Below are 13,322 nucleotides of genomic sequence, written 5' to 3' on the forward strand. Positions count from 1 at the left end.
TCCTTTGCAACTAAGGATCCCGTTGTCAACTCTGAAGTCATCACTAGCACCGACGAACCATCCAAACCCTCTGCCAGCCCGTTCTCTTTCACAAAGCCTGCTACCAACGACGACAAGGCTGCGCTGAAACCTCTACCCACGCAAAGTAATGCAGCTGGACCTACAAACTTTGCAAACGGTCCATCATTATGGGGAAATGCTGCCCCAATTGCCACTCAGCAAACTACATCTACTCCCGCTCCATCGTCATCCATTTTTGAAGCTCCTCAAACCCAGTCGCAACCGAAACCATCATTCAGCTTCTCTTCTACCTCCCAAACGACTGCACAACCTGCTCAACCGCCACCACCAAGCTCTTCAAAAAGCCCTTTCAGCTTTTCTTCGTTGACGAGTAATGACAGCGATTCATCAAAGTCGACACAGCAACCGATTGAACTAACACAAAAACCTGCTTCCCTGTTCAGCAAACCTACAACGTTGCCCAGTGAACCGCCTGCCGTATCGCAAGCTCCATCGCCTCCACCTACGGTCAACGGGACACCTGAAATATCAGTGAGCGCATCTCCTTCACCGAAGCTTCCACAGTTCAACTTCAGCCAGCCTTCTCAACCCAAAAAGCCGAGCCCTCTTTCACAGTCATTCTCACTGAATGACAAAACTGAAAGCACGACAACGAAGAACTCGACTGCATCGCTATTTCAGTCTCCTGCTGAACCAGTGTCGCAGACTCCTGTCGCTCCGCCACCCAAGCCCGTGAAATCAAAAGATGATATACTTGAACAGCTCGCTCGAGAGGTCGTCTTAGATGCTGACAGAGGATTGATCAGACAGTTTGTCGAATATCATGCTCGACAAACTGTGATGGGAGTTTACGATGAGCTATATATGGAAAGCATCCGGGACCTTGCAGATACTTTCAGGAGAGAGACTCTATCTTATAGATACGGCAAGAGGTGGCGTGAGATCTGTTGGCGAAGGAGATTGGCACGACAGGGCCGAGAACGTCGCAAGCGCGCCAAGAAGGATCAAAGTGCGCGCGAGCTTAAAAGGAAGCTAGCTGCTGAAAAAGATGCTGTTGATGATTTCTTGAAGTCTACAAGGTCAACTGTGAATCTCGGAGCGAGCCTTCGAGATTCTCGACTCAGTCTGGATTCTCAAACCGACGGTCAGACACCTTTGGAAGACGAAAGAGATCAGTCTATAATGAGGGACTCACATGGAAACAAGAGATTGAAGAGTCTGGATAACATTGACCTCGAGACGCCAAAACGAAAGCAGCCAGCTGCAACTCCACGATCCAATTTTCTCAGTTTCAGCATGCTTGGATCACAAAACCGTCCTGCTATATCCAGTACGCCTTCCCGATCGAACTATTTCCGCTTGAAGGCCTTGGGAATCAATCCTGTGGGAGAGACGAATCCAACACCGCAGGCCAAAAAACGCTTGAGAGAGGACAGCGAAGAAGCCCAAGTACAAGCACAGCCTCCTAACAAAAAATCTCAGACGCCACCATTAGCTGTAGCAGCTCGTCCGTCAGAATCTGCACGCCCACACGCCTCTGGAAGTGCTGTTATCAAGCCTGTTAGCAGTGGTCCGACAGCTACTACATCATTGTCCAAAGCGCGGCAAGAAGACGAAGAGCTCTTTGCTCGGGCGCGAGCCGCTAGACAAGCCATGGCAGACTCAAGTGCATGGTATAGGTCAGAAATGCGAAAAGATGATATCAGGCGAAAGGAAGAAGCAGGCCTTTCCCTGACATCGCCATCAATGGAGCGTGCCCGCGAACTCGCTCGATTGCGCTCCGCAAGACCTGGTGCAGCATCTCCGGACGTCCCTGCTTATCGCTTGAGAGAGAGTCGTTTCGTGCCTCGAGCACAGTACAATCTGGCCATTGAGAAGGCGAGGCAGAAGATTGAATCCAGGTCAAGAAGTCCATCTCGACTGTCGACGCCTGGAGCTTCTCAATCACCCAGTCGTTCAGCCGGAAAGGGCTTTGTGGCCTTGTCCACAGCGAAAGCTCCGTCGTCTCCTCTTCCTGTTCCTTCAGAAGGACAGGGGAACATCCAAGCGACTAACAGCATGGCCCAATTCGCTGCTTTGCACAAAGCCCCTGAACCTTCTGCATGGCAGTACGAGCCGACTTTCTTTGCCGAATCAGTGGACCCAGCGCTTTCTGCATCAGACATTAGAGAGCACGGAAACAATCTTGAAAACCTGGCTCAGAACGCGATGAACGAGTATGTTGATCTGGGATCAGACGATGAACCTGAAGACCTGCAACAGGTCGATCATTCGGATCATGGCACATTCAATGTCAATGACATGGTCGACACAGAAGCGTTTGCCGATGATGATGACGATGAGGCGGACAGCGAGGATGCTGACGACGAAGGTGAAGAATTTGTAGGGGGTTATGCTCAAAATCCTGAAGATTTCGAAGACGAAGAGGTCTATGACGAAGACGATCCCGAAGAAGAAGAAGAAGAAGAGGAAGAAGATGAAGATGAGGGACTTGAAGACTTCGATGAGGAAGAAGAAGATGATGATGAGGTGTCGGATATGTCCGCCACCAATGTTAGCAACAACATCAAAGCAGGAACTGGCACAGCCGATGATGCATTTGAACTCAGCGATTAATAGTTGGAACTTGATGTATTAGTCTGGAGAAATGTAGCCAATCGGCCAAAAAACAATTAAATATTTTCCAAGTATCAGCTTGAGTCTTTTCATGTTTTGAACACTACTTTGATGTGAATAATCTAGGGGTATCGAGGTCGCGTATGAATGAAAAAAAAGAAGGGACATAATCATCAAACGCGTCCATGGTTTTCGACCAATAACGCCTTCATGTAGTCACTTGGCTCATATCTCCATTGCTCGTTGATGAGTGCCTTGCCCACAGAGTCCCGTAGTCGAGCCATGACTTCTGCTTTGGGTCTTTCAAGTTCTGCAATCATTCGTCAGCTAGTGAAAACAAGGTGGAAGAAGAGGACAAACCATGCTCATCCCACCTCTTGCTATTTCTGCCACCACCAGCGGCAGCTCCTGATGCCCAGTACTCTTGCACGAGAGCTGTCAGACGTCGTTCTTCTTCAACATCTCGTGGGCGTTAGTGCAAGTCAAGTCGAATATATTACTGGATATCATACCTTCATCTTCAGCGCCAGTCGTAATCTCTCCCAAAGCAGGAACTTCGTGCAAATAATTACCCCTTTCATCTCTCACCACCATATCTCGAAGAGGTTCAGGTTGATTCTCTTCGTCAGGTTCGATGGTCGTTTCAGTAGCTGCTCTGGCTCGTCTGGTTCGGGTTGCCCTTCCAGCAGCAGCAGTACGCCTACTCATCCTGTCTCCCGCATCATCTGAGTCCTCGAGAACCAATTCATTAAGATGTGTCGAGGAGGTGCCGGTCGTGGTAGGACGTCTTGATAATGCTGGGGCAAAGAGGCTGCGCGCGGCCGGGTTAGCCCGCAAGGCATGGCCGCCGGAGCTGTATGTGTCGTGCAAGTGGCTTGTTGCGCGCGATGTGGGACGCCGTGGTGCATCGTTGAAGGGATCATGAGTGCGAGGAGGCATGTCTTGTGGTTATACTGAAAGTGTTTGAGTAGGGCGAGGTTTTGCTTTGATTGTTGAAATGGGTGCTCGCTTGTTTGTTGTCGTCAAATTCGCAAAGTCACTTTATGTGAATGGAAATAGCGTTGGTCGCCCCTGCCCATAGTCTTGCTCGCTCGAGTAAATCATTGAGACAAACGCAACATGGAACTCCACCGGGCAGGTAGTTTTGAGTCAAAGTCACCAAAGAATCAGCTGGATCAAGTGCTACAATACGGTACTTCACATGATTGATGATAGCAAGTAAAGGGGCTTATATATAGATATAGTTCAGGGTCCGACCAAAAGCATGAAATCTCGTAGTCCGTATAGCACTTGTTCAGAGGATTCACTGCGTGCAGATGACAAAGAAACACGGATGCTAAAAATTGACTAGGATGCTGACTCGGAAAGGACTCGAGTAGACAGGGTGCAGGGAAGGAGCGATGAGACTCCAAGGTGGTTCGTCGCACAGGCTCCGCCAAGGCGCTCAATCTGGCAGGAAGCCCCCAAAGTACCGACCCAAAAGCTAAACGTAGCTGCAGCGAGAACAGGCAACCCCTGGCACTCTCTTTGTTTGGCCGTTGAGACTGCTTTTCTCTCCCATCCGCTGCAACATCTACTCGACTCGACCATCCTCCTGCGACACCCCATCCCAGGATCCTCAGTCGGCTGGCTTCTTTCTTTCTGGCCTTCGTCCGCCATGCGCTAGCCCTGAACCTGATCACACACAGCTTGTCCACACATCACTAGACGCCCCACCATGTCGCTTTCTCGCTCTCCTTCACCCAAACGGGGCGGCGGTTGGGCAAGTCCTGGACTCAATGCCAATTTTGCGCAGAGCAGAAGCTCCACCCCCGTGACCTCGTACAGTCAGAACCACTCAGTCACATGGGCTTCCGCCCAAGCAAGAAGCAATCAAGTCAATGGATACCCAGCATATCAAGAGCACGGCTCGGGCTTCTTTGGCAAGCACATGCGCAACATCTCGGCGAGTCTGCCCTTCTTCAACAACGGCCCTAGGGACGAGCGTGAGGCCGAAAAGGAGAAGGCGGGCAGAGGCAGATGGGTTCCCGCAAGAGGAGGCTACCTTGCCAACATGAAATCCATGCTTGGTCGCCATATGCTAAGATCAAAGCCTCGATTTGTCTTGGTTCTGGTCCTTTTGTTGCTTATAATCTGTTTCTATACCACACGTATGTCACCCAGCAGAAGAGGACCAAGTCTCAGCTCACTGACACGATCAAACAGCATTGCATTATTGGTACCGAAGAAGCTCATGGCTGGGCGGCGGCAGCAAGTTCGTCGTCATTCTGGCAGCCAATATGGGAGGAGGAGTCATGGAGTGGAAGGGGCCTCGCGAATGGGCAATTGAGCGCGACAGTGTGCGCAACAAGAAAAATTACGTGCGTCGTTGGGGTTATGAGTTGGAAATTGTTGATATGAGCACAAAGAAACGCTATGCGCACGAGTGGAGAGAGAGCTGGGAGAAGGTCGACACAATTCGCAACGCCATGCGCAAATACCCCCAGGCCGAGTGGTGAGTTCTTACTGCTATGATTGACAAAAAAAAGAGGACACGCTTACTGATTTGTGCAGGTTCTGGTGGTTGGATCTCAACACGTTCATCATGGAACCCTCATACTCGCTTCAACAGCACATCTTCAACAACCTGAACGACAATGTCTATCGCGACATCAATTTCTACAACCCCCTCAACATCTCTCACCCTCCTACTGCATCCTACCTGGATCCCGAAAGTTTGTCACCCATTGGAGACGGCAAGCCCGATTCAATCAACCTTATTATTCCCCAGGACTGCGGCGGCTTCAACCTGGGATCCTTCTTTGTCAAGCGTTCGGCCTGGACAGATCGCCTGCTCGACATCTGGTGGGATCCTGTGGGTTACGAACAGAAGCACATGGAATGGGAACACAAAGAGCAAGATGCATTGGAGTACATGTACACCAACCAGCCGTGGGTGCGGCCTCACCTCGCCTTCATTCCTCAGCGCAAGGTCAACAGTTTCCCTCCAGGCGCGTGCGGCGACAACGGCGAGGACATGAACATTCACTATCACGAGCACGACCGTGACTTTGTCGTCAACATGGCAGGTTGTGAATGGGGAAGAGACTGCTGGGGTGAGATGTACAACTATCGCCAACTGAGCAACAGGCTCAACCGCAACAACTGGGAGAAGTTCAAGGATGGCGTGTCCGGAGCCTTTTCCTTCCTCAAGTCCAAAAAGAAGGAAATCACAGGGACAGAAAAGGACAATGAGGAGAAGAAGGAGTCATGATATTGAAAGTGGACGATTGGGATACAAGGGGGAAATTTCGGAGTCATGTATACATTTGCAAACGATCCATGTTGATTTCTTGTGCCTGCCTTTGCCCTGTTCCCTTGGAAGTGTGCATCTCCCCGGATGTAAGTATCGAGTGTACAAGTGCGAGCGAGTAAGTGGCTAGTCGGCGACAGAAAGTGACGGTATGTTGTGTGCGCAAAAGGAGAAAAGGAGATGTTTTCCGAGAAGTAAGAGGAAGAAGGTGGTCGGCTAGAAGGTTCGCGAGAGATGAGGAGTGTTGGATGGGGCTCGATGAGTAGTATGGGGTTTATGAGCTGGTGGGGGTAGTGTTCTGTTGCTCGAAGAGGTAACCCTTGACCTTGGCGTGCTTCAATTGCTCGAGGTAGCGCTCTGTCAAGGTGTCAGCGCACGAATTGATGGTAGGATGGGCGGATGTCGGGTCTTGTACTGACCTCTGAGGTGGCCGCACTTCTCGAGGTGGTTGACGCCCTCACGGTAGTAGCACTTGCCCATCTCCTCTCTGAGTAGGCGGGCCATCATGCTCTGAACCCATTGCTCGCGCAGGACGGCATCCTGGGCTGCCTTGAGCTGCAAGTTGTTGTCGTAGTCGACGCCCTCGAATGTTGGCGGCACCTTGGGCTTTTGCATGCGGAACTGAATTGACTCGGGTGTCGGCATCTTGGGCGAATGTGTATGTGAGTGTGGATAGAATTGGTATACGATTGCTCGTCGTCTTTTCTTCTTCGTCGTCGTCGTCGTCGTCTCGATGGCCGTCACTGCTGCACCAAGCGATGCGCGCGAAGTCCGGGAAAGCGGTACAGCCCAGAATCTGACCAATCACAGCCGCCTCACTTCTTATTACTCTTCCTCCAAGACATCCTTCCCGACTTGCTCTTTTCCTTTTTCAGAGCCATCTTTTCCGCATGCTTTTCGACTTTTCTATCAATCGCATCCTTTTCGGCCAGCATTGCTTGCGGTGCACTATAACTGACTTTCCACTGCCATTCGTTGTATCGCACCACTTGCTGTTGATCCAGCTGCCCCAGAAGCTCGCTTCGTCGACGCTGGCATGTCCAGCACAGGCTTTCGATCTTGTTGCATTGATACGGGTGTGTTTTTAGCTCGCATCCTGTTGAATACGTCGAAACTGGCGAGATTGATGCATGTCTGCACATGATCAATGGCTGCTTGCTCATACACGAATGTCCACATGTCGTGAAGATGTACAGTTTGTGATAACACATTGTTGTTCTGCTTATTGTGGATATTGCCAATATTGTTGAGTTGTAAGGCTACAATAGATATAATCTTCGAAATGCACTTCCGTTTCCGGTTGTCGCTGCTTTCTCAGGAGATATGTAAGTTCTTTGTTCGAATTTCCTGCACCTTGCGATGGAGACTACACCATCTGCTCTTTCGCAGTATCCGCAAAGGTTTTGTGACCAATCTACTCATAATTTGCTGTCTCACTCATGAATCTTGATCGACGGTGACAAGGTCATCAAGGATAGATCATGTCTTGAATACGCCTGGAACATGTGCCTCGAGGTTTATATCACGTTTCTTTGTCCTCTTTGTATGAACAGCCTGCCAGTTCGCAGACTCTGCTTCAATGCGCTGTCCCCTTTTCGAAGAATTACTTACCATGCCAGGACTTACCAATTTCTTCAATCTTTAATTCATCATTTATCCACAACATAAGGGACTCTGATCTGTACATACAACCATCACTCAAGTCAACAGTCATGGCCACACCAACATTCGATCTCGGAACATCTTCAGAGCCAATTCATGTTTCCGGGGTCGCTTTGGCCGTCATCATCACATTCAGCGTAGTCAGCTTGGTCGCTCTCGCAATAGCTCTATGGATCTTGTTTCGCTTCACCTGCTCGAGTCGTGGAAGAAGGTCAGGTTACGCAATCAGAGATGGAAGGAACGAGCATACGCAATGGTGGAAGCATGCCAATCCACCCATCGACTCTGACAAGTCGTCTGAGATGTCCTACATGGGCATCATACCTGCTCCCGAGCTGGCTTCAGAAGAGGGAAGGCTGAGAAGTCGATACACTGGAGAGAAGAGTGCTTAGCCTCTGCTCAAGGAGGAAAGAAATTCTTCTTGTACACTCGATGTTATGTACATATTCATCTCATATTCTTTGCATTACAACAAATCAAGACGCTATGCAACATGCTGCCTGGAAGACGTGACTCAATACCATAAATCAAAGGTTTCAATCTTGAACACTAACCGACGCCTGTTCCGCAACAGCGGCTTCCTGATCTTGTGTCTTTGGTTTTTCTTCATCCTCCTCGTCTGCTTCAGGAATAGCAATAGAATTTTCCAACTCTTTGATTTCCTCTGGATCTGCAGTGCTAACACTACTTCCTCTGTGTTTCTGCTGGATAGTACCTGCAGGAGTGGCTGCGACGGAAGCATCACTTGAATCGACGGCTGTCAAAGGTGCAGATGATGTTGCCTTGGATGATTCTTCTGGGTCCAAAGGTGCCGGCGTGCTGGAGGTCTGGGCGGCAGTGTCTTCCGCAGTACGGATGCTCTCAGCTTTGGAGTCGGACGATGTGTTCATGGTCTCAGGCTTGGTAGCAGCATCTGCTTCGGCCAGACTCGACTTGAGTGGAGCGACTTTGGTATCGTTGATGCCTGGTTCAGGACCCTTGCGTGCTGCGCCTATGCTCGCGGCCTCGGTAGCAGCTTCTTTCATGGACAGTGTTGCCATGGGTGATTGCAGAGACTCATGCTTCTCGTCGACTGGTTTTGTTGCGGTGGTTGCGGCGGTAGCGGTAGGCTTAATAGGGAGTTGGGCAGGAGGTTGGGTGGTGGGGTGCATGGTTGCTCGAGTGGTTACTCCTTCACCGCCGGGCGCAGGGGCAGAGCTGGCAGGTGGGATATCGCCTATGTTCTCTTTGATCTCGCCAAACTCGTTCCATTCTTCGACTTCTTCGAGGTCCTGTGTCACCAAGCTTTAGTAGGTTGTAGCTCGCAAGACAGTCAGCCTACGTACAGCTATCACAAAGCCTTCCTTGACCAGGGCAGGAAGTTTTTTGCCTCGAGAACGACGACCCCAAAGCTTCTTGGCTAGTTCATTTGTCGCCGTGTCAATGGCCATGAAGGGGATTCTGTTGGCATTGAGAATTGTCTCGATGCGTGAGGTTGCCGTGATGATGTGCGAGGATCCGGCCGTCAGCGATGTAAAGAGAAAGACTCTGCCATCCTTGTCCCAGGCACTTAGATCGTGTGCTGAAGCCATCTTGATATGTTCCTGTTTGTAGTTTGAGGTTCTGTCGAGAGCTTGGGAATCGATGCAAGTGTTTACTTCTAGGGGTCCTCTCCTCCCTCTGACGTGGTTACGCGCAGCCTTTTGTGGGGTATCTTGTTTCAGCTGCATCAGCGAGCACGCGTATTTTTAGCATCGACTTTTGATTATCCTTGCTGCCTTTGTGATTGCCAATTATTCCAAAATAGCTATTCTCTGTAAAAATATGCATCATCATGATTTGCCAATCCCTCCCTTGCTTTGTTGCCGAACCCCAACGCCTTTCCCATCACTGATCAATACACCTCGATCTGTTGAGGCATGGGAACCTGGGCAACAGACACGTTCTCCTTTGCGATGAAGAGATTGCTGAGCGCATCACGCACCTCGAACTCTTCCAACACGGCTCCAAAGCTGCAACACTGTTACTAAGACATTCCATGGTTTCACCATCTATCATCACTTACCCGTAGCATCTAACCTTTCCAGCGAGGTCAGCCTTGACAAGCTCAAAGTCCTGAGCCGTCATCTGCGGAACTCTGCTGTCCTGCAGAAGCAGCATCCACGCCATGACGGGCGTGAGTTCACCCTCGAGGGGCAGCTGAGCGCTGAGGTCCAACAGCTTCATGAGGTCTGGAGCCTTGAGATCAGGCATTCTGTGACCGTATGGGTCTCCGGGCTTGTTCATGATGTGTGACGCCGGAGGACACGTCGCCATCAATGCGTGGCCGCACATGTGCTCGTACTCTGCGTCGTCAGGCCTCTCCATAGGATGGTGAATTGGCTGTCCCTCAGGGTTGTGTGAGCGGACTACAAGGTATTGCATGTGATCCATACAGGGCCGTTCGAGCCTACGCAAAGGACGACGTCAGCCCAATCGCGAGACGATACAATAGCGGCAGTGGAGGTAACGATGTGAACTATTGGTTCGGCGGGGGTGAGGGATAGGCTGCCCTATGATAGGGCTGTCCTTGGGAGTCGTACGTCAAAACAAAGTCAATACCGATCTGGTCGTAATCCAGATGTTGGGCGGGCAATTGACTTGCGCTAGCCATTGGCTGAGAATCGTGGGAGCGAAGAGGAGGAGGACTGAAGCCAGCAGTACTCGAGTCTTGACGGTAGCTACCGGAGATGCTGCCGCTGGAGCTGCCGTTGTAAGAGGCAGGCATGCCGCGCATCGCTGGGAGCGATTGCAGACTGTCAAGTGGGATGCCATGGGCCAAGAGAAGTTCCTTGAGACGCTTGTTCTCATTGACAACGGCGTCACGATCGGAGACGCTCGATCCATAGAGTTCCTTGAGGCGAAGTACTTCGTGTTCGAGAGCCTTGATGTACATCTCCTTGCGTTCTCGATGTGTTCTGAAAATGGTTAGGCGGAAATGTTCGGACTGACAGCATCATCAACCCGCATACCTCTGAGCTTGTCTGTTCAATTCCTGTCTGCGGGTCAAAGCAGGTTTGCTGTCGGGCTTGGGCCCACGTCGTTTGGGGGCTGCTCCATCTGCACCTGCGTAAGAGACGAAACGTTTGCTGCAAAATTTGTCAAGCGTCGCCTACCTTTTGTTTGCTTCTTGTCGAGACCGAGGTTTTTCAAGAAACCAAAGTTCGACAGCGGACTTCTCTCAGAAGAGTGCTGGCTCTCTGGAGACGTATACATCAGCGCTGGATTGTTGTCGGGGAGTGGCTCGTCTGGCGACACGGATTGCATCGAGACCTGAGCCATGATGCACGAAAAGTGGTTTGTGACAAAAGGCTAGCAGGGGCAGGAAGGAAATAAAACTGGGGTCGGTGGGAGGGGAGGCTCTATGATATACATAAAACGTGCAAACGTACCCAGATCATGAGCGCTACTCGGTGCCTGGGGACCAACGTTAGGTGCCGACATGTCTAGGTTAGCGCAAGACTGTCGGTACAGAAGATTTGACTATCGAAGAGGCGCTGGCGAATCGCGACGGTCTGGAACGCTGGGGGACAAGTCAGTCGTTATGAGCAGGACAATGACGATCTACGGAGAGATCCGCAAGGCACATCGACAGCATTTGTCATGCGAGCGAGGAAGCTTTTCCATGGACGCCAGACAACGTATCAAGCGTGGCAGGTGCGACTGGGATGGACGACAGTGCAACTTACAGCAACTTTAGAACATTTGGTCAAAATGATATGGAAAAAGTGCTGTTGGGGATTGAGAAGGGTATAAGTGCAAACTCCTCTTCTTGCGCGACGCGAACGTGATGACACCAAATCTCAACTCGGCCGGAACCGTACCAGGGCAGGTGATTGGGACAAATGGGACAACGGAAGAGGACAACCGTTTCGTCCGGCGCAGGGAGAGACAAGACAAGTCTCAGGACGACAGGACGCCTCAGACGTTGTGGTTGCTGTAGGGCTGCTGCTGCTGCTGCTGCTCAACCCACACGTCCGTACGTTGGGCTGTATATCTAAAGTCTTGATGGGCTTGCTCTCAAGAGAAGTGATAGAAGAGGAAAAAGCAGTTTGTCATGGCAGAAGCGAGAGATGAGAGGATGGCCATGTTGCGCCAGAGTGGAGTCGAGGTCGGCGACCAGCGATCGCCCAAGCCAAAAACAATCTAGTGTTTGCCCTTTTTCATGCCTCCATGTCGCGCGCGCGCCGCCTATGCGAGCCGTCCCGCCGGATCTCTCTATTCTCCTCTTCACATCTTGACCGAGCTCCAGCGGTGACGCTCCAACAACGTAACCACTTCTGCTGTACCGCGGACGCAGCCAGCCAGCACTTGTGTTTCAAGGCGCCGAAGCCCTTGGCAAGATGGCCTCCCTGAACAGGCAAATCGTTGCTTGCTTGTTCTTGCTTCTGCGCTTTGTTTTTTTGACCTTTGGACCCTGGTTAGCACATGTCGTGATCGCCGACCTTCTGCTGTCCTGCCTCCTCCCATTCGCCTTTATCTTTCCCACCTATACCTACCATTTGGCCTCTAATATTGCAGAATCGGTATGGCGTGGAGTGCAGCGCATCTGCGAGGACTCGAATGGAGCCGACATCATTTTAGCCGGCGATGACTTGCCTGCTGGTGAAAGTGCAATCGTCGTCGCAAACCACATAGAATGGTCCGATTTCTATCTTATTCAAGCCTTGGCTATTCGCGCCGGCATGTTGGGTCGCTGTCGATGGTTTGCAAAAGACGCACTCAAATGGGTCCCTGTACTAGGTTGGGGTCTGCTGGTCATGGGAATGCCACTAGTCAGTCGCAAGTGGGCTGAGGACAAAGAAGAGATGAAGCGGCTGTTCGGGGGCATTCAAAAAGGACGCTGGCCTATCTGTATGTGTTATTCTCGCAATATTGAAATGACCGCATTGACATGACTGACTTCCCACAGGGCTTGTGTCTTTCAGTGAAGGGACACGATACAGGCCGAAGAAGCATGCAGAAGCAACCCGGTGGTGTGAATCCAATGGAAAGCCAACACCTCAGCACACTCTGCATCCTCGCACAAAAGGCTTTGTCGCTACTGTTCAGCAATTGCGCAAGACGCCTCATGTGAAGGCTGTATACGATGTCACAATCGCCTATGCTGAACATGACAAGTTCATGTCCCCACCATCCTTCTTCAAAACTGTCTTCCAGCCCAATCTGGCACAGAACTATCGGATGTATGCTCACGTTCGACGCTTTGAGTTGACTTCTCTGCCCACAACGGATAGTGAGATTGCGCAGTGGCTCGAAGAGAGATGGGTGGCAAAAGGTGAGAGACTGGCAGAGTTGAAAAAGTCACTAGGCTACGGCGAACCATGGAAGGGTACTTTGAACAAGATTTGAGTCGATGCCATTCACTGACATGCATCATCTGGTCTTTTGTTCTGCTCCCAACCAAGGCGCTACTGATCTTAAAGAGGCACAATATAGCTTGCCGCCTCCCAAGCTAATGTAATTAATCATTCTACCATAAAGTACTTGTTCACATAATCACAGGTTCTACCTTCATCACTTGCAAACTGCAAAAATTTCTGTGAATAGAATGGTCCGGAAGACGAGTGAAATGACTGTGAGTTGCTTGTTCACTATTGTCGACTCTCTACAATCTGATCACTTCACCTTCACACTCGACAACTGTCTCCTTCACTATCACAAGCGATGGTCTTGAATAGGGTTTCTCTCTCTCATCCTAATTGCACTTCCT

General features: G+C 50.7%; 8 protein-coding genes across 8 annotated transcripts; 3 read left to right on the forward strand and 5 right to left on the reverse strand.

Annotated features, from left to right (window-relative positions):
• Window positions 1-2,810: 2,810 nt before the first annotated feature.
• Window positions 2,811-3,576, reverse strand: M437DRAFT_50900 (uncharacterized protein; the record flags this gene model as incomplete). The annotated part of the gene is made up of 3 exons (XM_041022092.1): window positions 2,811-2,947; window positions 2,998-3,099; window positions 3,150-3,576. The coding sequence occupies 3 exons, from the start codon at window positions 3,574-3,576 to the stop codon at window positions 2,811-2,813; spliced, it is 666 nt and encodes a 221-aa protein (XP_040878852.1).
• Window positions 3,577-4,354: 778 nt separating this feature from the next.
• Window positions 4,355-5,890, forward strand: M437DRAFT_85279 (galactosyl transferase GMA12/MNN10 family protein; the record flags this gene model as incomplete). The annotated part of the gene is made up of 3 exons (XM_041028267.1): window positions 4,355-4,787; window positions 4,843-5,131; window positions 5,191-5,890. The coding sequence occupies 3 exons, from the start codon at window positions 4,355-4,357 to the stop codon at window positions 5,888-5,890; spliced, it is 1,422 nt and encodes a 473-aa protein (XP_040878853.1).
• Window positions 5,891-6,203: 313 nt separating this feature from the next.
• M437DRAFT_50535 (uncharacterized protein) lies at window positions 6,204-6,574 on the reverse strand (the record flags this gene model as incomplete). The annotated part of the gene is made up of 2 exons (XM_041022023.1): window positions 6,204-6,286; window positions 6,349-6,574. 2 exons carry the CDS (start codon window positions 6,572-6,574, stop codon window positions 6,204-6,206), a joined length of 309 nt encoding a protein of 102 aa, XP_040878854.1.
• Window positions 6,575-6,744: 170 nt separating this feature from the next.
• M437DRAFT_76005 (uncharacterized protein) lies at window positions 6,745-7,140 on the reverse strand (the record flags this gene model as incomplete). Its single annotated transcript, XM_041026531.1, has 1 exon — window positions 6,745-7,140. The coding sequence occupies one exon, from the start codon at window positions 7,138-7,140 to the stop codon at window positions 6,745-6,747; it is 396 nt and encodes a 131-aa protein (XP_040878855.1).
• Window positions 7,141-7,641: 501 nt separating this feature from the next.
• Window positions 7,642-7,983, forward strand: M437DRAFT_50600 (uncharacterized protein; the record flags this gene model as incomplete). The annotated part of the gene is made up of 1 exon (XM_041022039.1): window positions 7,642-7,983. One exon carries the CDS (start codon window positions 7,642-7,644, stop codon window positions 7,981-7,983), a length of 342 nt encoding a protein of 113 aa, XP_040878856.1.
• A 144-nt stretch (window positions 7,984-8,127) lies between these two features.
• On the reverse strand, window positions 8,128-9,162 carry M437DRAFT_50998 (uncharacterized protein; the record flags this gene model as incomplete). Its single annotated transcript, XM_041022109.1, has 3 exons — window positions 8,128-8,432; window positions 8,520-8,862; window positions 8,917-9,162. The coding sequence occupies 3 exons, from the start codon at window positions 9,160-9,162 to the stop codon at window positions 8,128-8,130; spliced, it is 894 nt and encodes a 297-aa protein (XP_040878857.1).
• Window positions 9,163-9,464: 302 nt separating this feature from the next.
• Window positions 9,465-11,053, reverse strand: M437DRAFT_76008 (uncharacterized protein; the record flags this gene model as incomplete). Its single annotated transcript, XM_041026532.1, has 6 exons — window positions 9,465-9,582; window positions 9,636-10,019; window positions 10,153-10,527; window positions 10,582-10,669; window positions 10,726-10,809; window positions 11,002-11,053. 6 exons carry the CDS (start codon window positions 11,051-11,053, stop codon window positions 9,465-9,467), a joined length of 1,101 nt encoding a protein of 366 aa, XP_040878858.1.
• An 899-nt stretch (window positions 11,054-11,952) lies between these two features.
• On the forward strand, window positions 11,953-12,961 carry M437DRAFT_50690 (uncharacterized protein; the record flags this gene model as incomplete). The annotated part of the gene is made up of 2 exons (XM_041022060.1): window positions 11,953-12,463; window positions 12,522-12,961. The coding sequence occupies 2 exons, from the start codon at window positions 11,953-11,955 to the stop codon at window positions 12,959-12,961; spliced, it is 951 nt and encodes a 316-aa protein (XP_040878859.1).
• Between the last annotated feature and the right edge of the window lie 361 nt (window positions 12,962-13,322).

Source organism: Aureobasidium melanogenum, assembly GCF_000721775.1.
Source record: "Aureobasidium melanogenum CBS 110374 unplaced genomic scaffold scaffold_13, whole genome shotgun sequence".
In the NCBI taxonomy this organism is placed as follows: domain Eukaryota; kingdom Fungi; phylum Ascomycota; class Dothideomycetes; order Dothideales; family Saccotheciaceae; genus Aureobasidium; species Aureobasidium melanogenum.